At 39.4% G+C, this 7,346-nt stretch overlaps 1 protein-coding gene across 3 annotated transcripts in view; it reads right to left on the minus strand.

Annotated features, from left to right (window-relative positions):
• The window catches only part of tpcn3 (two pore segment channel 3), a 41,294-nt gene that overhangs the window by 14,545 nt on the left and 19,403 nt on the right, over window positions 1-7,346 (minus strand). For 2 of the 3 annotated variants that reach the window (XR_006052908.1, XM_005945685.3), the window contains exons 10-14: window positions 4,279-4,423; window positions 3,999-4,184; window positions 1,206-1,270; window positions 395-482; window positions 161-230 (exon numbers count right to left, since the gene is read on the minus strand). Coding sequence is in view for 1 of the 3 variants with exons in the window: in XM_005945685.3 (XP_005945747.1) it covers window positions 161-230; window positions 395-482; window positions 1,206-1,270; window positions 3,999-4,184; window positions 4,279-4,423 (554 nt within the window). In the remaining 2 variants the exon portion in view is untranslated. Of the gene's footprint in view, window positions 1-160; window positions 231-394; window positions 483-1,205; window positions 1,271-3,491; window positions 3,522-3,998; window positions 4,185-4,278; window positions 4,424-7,346 lie in introns of all 3 variants that reach the window. The other variant, XR_006052907.1, reaches the window with a different exon arrangement.

Raw genomic sequence — 7,346 nt, forward strand, 5'->3', positions numbered from 1 at the left:
CCTGTTTTAGAGTGAAGTCTCTACTGAAGGTTGCCCTCATATTGGTGATGGATCTTTTAAGACAGAACCATCATTAGGGCGGCTAACATCAGCTGTGCTTTGTTTTAGTGTTTGTTAACAAATGCTACTATGACAAACCAGCCTGCTGTCACAAACTCACAATGATAAGCTGTCCAAATGTGAGGATTGCTGGTCCAATCCTGATCAGGGTGTTGATGATTGTACGAAACCTAGCAAGAAAATAGACCTCACTGTTAGTAAAGCAACATGCTCATGGCTTCCTACTGTGACATCCATTTTTCATTTGATGCATCTAAGGATTACTGCAGGATCACCACAAATACAGATGATTTTTATACAAGGATAAATAAAGGAATAAGAAATGTAGTTAAACCTTTTGATGCTGTCCACCACCCGTATCAGTCTGAGGACTCGTAGAATGAAAACAATGTCCAAGATTTGTCGGCTGGAGAAATGACTCGCTATAATGCAAATGGAATTAACAAATTAATGAATTAACAAAGACCAATAGCTTGTATCATCCTGTGTTTTAAAATAGTTATTGTGATTGACAGTGACATGAACACTCAAAGTAAACATTCAAAGATGTATCTAAAATGTGAGTAATTAAGTTTTGTTGAATTGTACTATCAGCAGTTCAGAGACCAGAACAGCAGGAGCTTTAAAGGCTAACTCATGAAATCCTTTTTGGGGGGAAATTGAGCATTTATACTTTAGTATTTTAGAACTCAATTTTCAAAACTGTTAAAAAAAACAACAACAACAAAAAACAACAACAAACTTGTGAATTTTATATTCAAAGTTTTAATTTGTATTATATTAGTTAGTCTGCATTTTTTGTTTGTTTTGTTTGGTTAAAATTGTACTGCACAATTAATGTAGTTGTGTGGGGGGGTGACTACATTACACTTGATGACTCTACCATGGCGAAATTTGCCTTTATAGCTACACCGTGTAACTTGTTATTGTTGTAGTTGCATGTTTGTTTTCAGTTCAGTGATTTTCTGCCTCTGTTCCCCGACTCCATGCTGGTGTGTACATTCAAAGTGATGAAACAGATTGCATTAAACAAACAAACAAACAAAAAGTGATGTGCCAGCCAGATGTAAATTTGGCAAGGGTTAAGTTTGACCTTGATTGTGACCCTGTTGGAACAAAGCTTAACATTAATTAGAAACTCTTACATGACTTCATCACAGAGTTTACGATGGTGGCAACAAGAGCAGAGATGACAATGATTGTGTCAAACCTGAAGACAGAAAACAGAAATCAAAAAAAATTCAAACTTTAATTCAGGCAGAAATGCTATGAACGAGGATGCTGAAAACAAAACCCTTTTTTCTTATGGCGTCAGTCTGACACCACCAACGTGTCAAAAACACAAATATACCATGAATGTAAATAAAACGACCTTTTTTTCTCAGCATCAGTTAAGTGTGAGAAAATCTTCATGTTGTAAAAGAATCAAAAGATTTTATCTTTTGTATTCTTATCCAAGTATTTCCAATTTAAGGAACATTAAAACTAACAAGCACATGCAGGAGGCTGCAGAGTGTGGAAGCAAACAGAACAAGAAACCATTTGTGCCTAACAAGCAGCTTTCATTCATGGACTGGATCCAGGTCTAGCAATTCATCCAGAAAATATACAAACACAATGCTGAATATTTTTTTGACGGAAGTTATCGCAGCTACACTGCTCAGTAGCAAATGTAACACTACTGTAAAAAAGAAATGATAGCATAAGAAACAATGAAGACAAAACTATTCCAAAAGCTGCAGCAAGAAACCTTCAGAAGGATCAGAGCTTAAAACCCCAGTGGCAACTTTATTAGGTGCACCAAGACGGATCTAAAGACAAACCTATTGTCATTCTACACACACACAATAATATCATACCCAATAAAGTGGCCACTAAGTGCAAAAAGTCATGAAAATGAGGCAATTAACTGGCAAATACAGTGAGGAACATAAGTATTTGAACACCTTGCGATTTTGCAAGTTCTCCCACTTAGAAATCATGGAGGGCTTTGAAATTCACATTGTAGGTACATTCCCACTGTGAGAGACAGCACTTAGAAACAATTCAGGAAATCACATTGTATGATTTTTAAAGAACTTATTTGTATTGCACTGCTGCACATAAGTATTTGAACACCTGGCAATCAGCAAGAATTCCGGCTCTCAAAGACCTGTTGCTATGCCTTTAAAAAGTCCACCTCTACTCCACTTAATAATCTAAATTAGTAACACCTGTCTGAGCTCTTTAAAGACACCTGTCCACCCCACAGTCAGTCAGACTCCAACTACTACCATGGGCAAGACCAAAGAGCTGAAATGCTTATGTGCAACACAAATAAATTATTTAAAAGAAAAAAAACACAAAATGTGTTTTCCTGAATTGGTTTTTAAATGCTGTCTCTCACAGTGGTGCTACAATGTGAATTTCAAACCCCGCAATGATTTCTAATTGAGAGAACTTGAGTGGAGTGTTCAAATACCGATGTTCCTCACTGTAATATAAACTAAATTTAACTGAAAAAAGTTGGTTTTTTGTTTTGTTTTTTAAATAGAACATTTTTGTACATTGTACCATTTTACCATGTTTTGTTTTGAGCTTTTCTTTTCAGTTTAGTTGGGAGTGGATCTGCCTGCTTTAGGTTTATCAATTACATCAAAAACTAATATTTTCACTTTTTCTGATTAAACCAAACTGAAGTTCATTTGAAGTTCAGAAAAGGTCTACAAATGTGCGCGCATTTGTGGATTGAACTCAATGAAGGTGATTTTCAATATAGAAATGTCCCTTGTGTACAAAGACTTTTCAGTCTGTCCAATTCTTGTTGTTCTTAAATAACAAATTGTCACACTGTCCTTTACACACTATTCAAACACAATCAGATTTCCCAGTGTCATCACTTGAAGTTGTCTTTGTAGAATTTCTATTAAACTTTAAGATTTATATAACTTGCATAACCCAAGTAAGCCAGTTGCTGGTTTTTGTTATATATTATTATTTTTTGTTTTATTATTATATTTCTCATTATTGAGCACTTGTTTAGTTTTATCCTTTATCCTATGTTCGTCAACATATTTTGTTTTTATGTCTTGATGCATTCTCAATCATCCAGGAAAGTAAATCTCCAAAAGTTGATTCTGTTCATCTGGACGTAGCGTTTTGTGGGAGAAACGTTTCGTCACTCATCCAAGTGACTTCTTCAGTCTCAGCTGACTGCAGGTTCTCACCACAAACGCTACGTCCAGAACACAGAATCAACTTTTGGAGATATTTTGTTTTTACTTTTGACATTAAACTAAGCTCCATCATTAGGAAAAGTTCACTTCCCAAAGCTTAAAAGAGTAGATAAACAACCCGCTGAGCATCAGTGACTTGGTCGAAGCACTTGAAGGCGTATGAAGGTAAAAGAAGCAGCTGACAATGTAAAAGAAACATTAAATCATGTCACATACCTTGTACTTATAATCTGGGATGTAGATAAGCTGTGTGAAATTCATGCAACACAACTTGTTGATCTTAGATTTGATTCATTTAAATACTTCCATTACTTGTTATATTAACAAATACTCAAAAATACTATACACATATTTTAAGAAATTAAACATTTGACATAACACACAAATACAGTACATGTTAATTTATAAATGTCTACGTAAGGTTTTTGTGTATTAAGCAAGCAGACTTGGATTACACTGTTGGTTTTGATCTGCACAGTGGATTTTTTTTGTGTTTTAAACCATCTGCCTCACTGAAAAAGCTTGATCACACCCATGAATAGATGGTGCTGTGTAATGTCTGGATCTCTGATTCCACATGAACACCTGTTAAAATGTACCTTAAGCTGTCTGTAGATAAATCAGTACTGGGGATTCAGAATCTTTGGTGAGTAAAGACAAAGTGTCAAAAGCACATTAATGACATTATAATGTTATACACTTGTTCTCACGGCATGTTCTCACCAGTTCCAAAAACTGTGTTTGGAGAAGAACACTCTGGGCTCAAACACATACAGCTTCAGCAGAATCTCCAGAATATACAGAGCCAGAAAAACCCACTCTGAATTTGCAATCATTGGATTCTCCTCATCAAGACCGATGAAAACAGCATTCACCAGTATGATCAGGTCATATACCATAACAAAGGCCCTGGAAAAGAACACATATAGTTCTGTGTTTGTAACTACTTACATCAAAATCAGAGGAAAAAAAAGAAGGTTTCAAAGTTGAATTTGTATCTTACCGGTGTTGGACCAGCTGGCATAGGAGTTTGCTGGGGGCTGACTGGTAGAGGGAAGGGCACAAACTTTGAAGTGGATGAGGTCTTGACTTAATTGTTATTATTTCAATATTCAAGAGGTCAGCAAGCTGGACAAATGCCACCTTACCTGTAAAATAATCATCCTAGAATTGTAATCAAAAACGTTACAAAGATATAAAAACTTAAACTTAGGTCTATTTTAATTGAATCATCTAATGCAGGGGTCGGCAACCCTGGGCACGCGTGCCAGCTCACGCGAAGGGTTAACTCAGACCTTCCCAAAGTGTGGGGCCCGCCCCCTAGGGGGGGCGCAGAGCCATTGCAGGGGGGGGCGCGGCATGAAAAGGGGGAAAAAACAACACTTGGACACTGCTAGCATGAGGCGCCCACAAACACAAAGCAGGAGATGAAGCATCGCTGAATATGTTTCCAAACCAACTTCATTCTAAGCCAAAGACTAGAAAATATGGTGAAGCATATCTTCCCTTTGGTTTCACCTGCACAAGTGCCGAGGTAGGTCTCCCTGCAGAATTGGTTTTCCCTTCGTCGGGAGCACGCTGGGCTCTCAAATCACGGACAAACAGTATCCCACATTCTTGATTTTTAGTTCACAAACACTTGTTGTAATGACTAACTACTCCTGACATTTTGGAGATGTTAGCTCTTTATACAGTAAAGTTACAGCGGGATACAAATAATATCAGGCTGATCCTGCCACGATTTGTTCCCCCGGTTCAAATCACGGACAAACAGATCCCACAGCTGTTTATGTTTTTAAACCCATTTTGCACAGAGAGGCCACAGCGTGACGTGAAAAAAGGCACATACCTGGTTGCATGACGAACTCTGTATTCCTCGTCCACACGTAAACGCAAAAAATGAGTTTTAAAAAAAATCGCAGTTTTCGGTGATTCGAAACGCCGTTTACGTGTGACAGAAACAGCTGCGTTTTCAAAAATACCCGTGTAGGTGCGGACTAGCGTAAAAGAGTTAGTAGTTTATTTTCTTATACCTACTTATTGATTTAATAAATGTTTGAGGTGTGAAATAAACCGCAATTGAGCAAAATATGGGTGTGTGTGGTTGGAGGATGTGTTAGTGGTGTGTGTGTGGTGCGTGCGGGGGGGGCGCAAACATTTTTCTGTAAAACAAAGGGGGCCCAGCGAAAAAAGTTTGGGAACCACTGGGTTAACTGGTGGCACGACGGAGCCCCCCAGGGGACATGGGAGAAAAAAAAATTGAGGGAGGAAAAAAAAAAATTAAGACGGACTTTTGCGAGATCTCGCAAAAGTATTGCGAGCGCTCGCAAAAGTATTGCGAGATCTCGCAAAAGTATTGCGAGCGCTCGCAAAAGTATTGCGAGATCTCGCAAAACTCCAACAATGGCGGCAGCTACTTAGTTGTAATATTACTCTTTCTGGGTCACAAAATACACTTTTAAGATATTTTGAGGCGTGAATGTAGTTGTGTAAACGTCAGATACCTGCTCGGTTTACAAGACATCACATATTTGCAAAAGAGCTCCGAGGTTTTTGGAGATCTGACACCCACTAGCTCGAAGCTAACGGGAGGTCGAGACCTACTACAGCCGGGAGGAACACCGCTTTCCCGGCACATCGTGCCTCGACCTCCCGGTCGGCTTCGAGCTGGCGGCCTCCGAAGAATGCGGCTAAAACTTTTGCGAGATCTCGCAATACTTTTGCGAGCGCTCGCAATACTTATTGCGAGATCTCGCAATACTTTTGCGAGCTCGCAATACTTTTGCGAGATCTCGCAATACTTTTGCGAGATCTCGCAAAAGTCCGTCTTATTTTTTTTTTTCCTCCCTAATTTTTTTTTTTTTCCTCCCTAATTTTTTTTTTTTCCTCCCTAATTTTTTTTCTCCCATGTCCCCTGGGGGGCTCCGTAATAGCTGGGCCCGTGGGCCGATTGTGATTTTTCGTTTTTATGGGCTGATTTTTTGTTTTTTTTTCTTTTGTAACGGCTATAACAATGAGAAGTGGTGGTATTGGCCAGATGCTGGCCGATGTGTAAAAATAACTCAGTTGTTTGGTGGTGGCTATGGCGGAGCTTCCACAGAGGCCAGCAGGTGGATGAGGGAAAGGGGAGGCAGGAGGAGAGACCCGAGGCGGCCGCCGGTCCGAGTGTCAGGTGAACTGAACTTCAGGTAAGAAGTTATGACCTGCAGTCTATCTGGGTCAGATATAAACCAAGTTTAGGTGGAGTTTATTTTCGTTGTGCTGACTTTTTACAGTCAGTTACAATAACTCGTACTGCGTACTAGCTAGCATGACAGAGTTTCTATACAGCTGGGCGGGTGCTATGATGTTACTGATAGTGAACTTTATTTTATTCATAAGGTTAGTTAGTAGAGTTGCCAACCGTCCCTTAAAAATGGAATGGTCCCTCATTCAGAGAAAATATTACGCATTTCATATTGAGCTGAGAAGGAACACAGTTTGTCCCGGACTTCAGCTACAATGGAAAAAGACACAAAGCTGGAGTTATTCTGTGTTTTACGCTGCACAGCTGCCTCTTCTTCTCTCATTCTCCCCCCGCCTCTCCTGTTTGCTACTTCAATCATGAAACTGATCAATGATCAGCTGATCGTCTCTCTTGTTTGTTTATCGCCCACTTTGCGCCAGAAAGAGGAAACCAGCGGATGTCGCGCTAAACAACAGCAGCACGTTTAAGCTTGATCAGCTGTTGTTAGAATTTATTTAATATTAATTTCTAGTATCAGCTGATGTTTGCTGGAGCCACAGCTGTAAAGCTGCTGGTCATGATATGGTTTGGTTATCTGGTGAGAGGGAAACATGAAGATGAAACCAGGAGATGTCCTTACTGAATCATCAGAGCTGAACAGGTGATGGAGAAACAGGTTTACCTTTTAGGTGACATGAATGAGTTGAAGGGAAGTTATGAACTGTTTCTGAGAGACAAATAACACCAGGATCCTTTTCTAGTAGCTGACAGCTGGTAACTGTGCAGGGGCGGGTCTAGCAAAGTTTTGCCAGGGGGCCGGTAGGGCATTAACAGGGAAAGTGGCC

The sequence above is a fragment of the Haplochromis burtoni genome, unplaced genomic scaffold (assembly GCF_018398535.1).
Source record: "Haplochromis burtoni strain Fernald_Lab_line unplaced genomic scaffold, NCSU_Asbu1 Contig_457, whole genome shotgun sequence".
NCBI classification, from domain to species: domain Eukaryota; kingdom Metazoa; phylum Chordata; class Actinopteri; order Cichliformes; family Cichlidae; genus Haplochromis; species Haplochromis burtoni.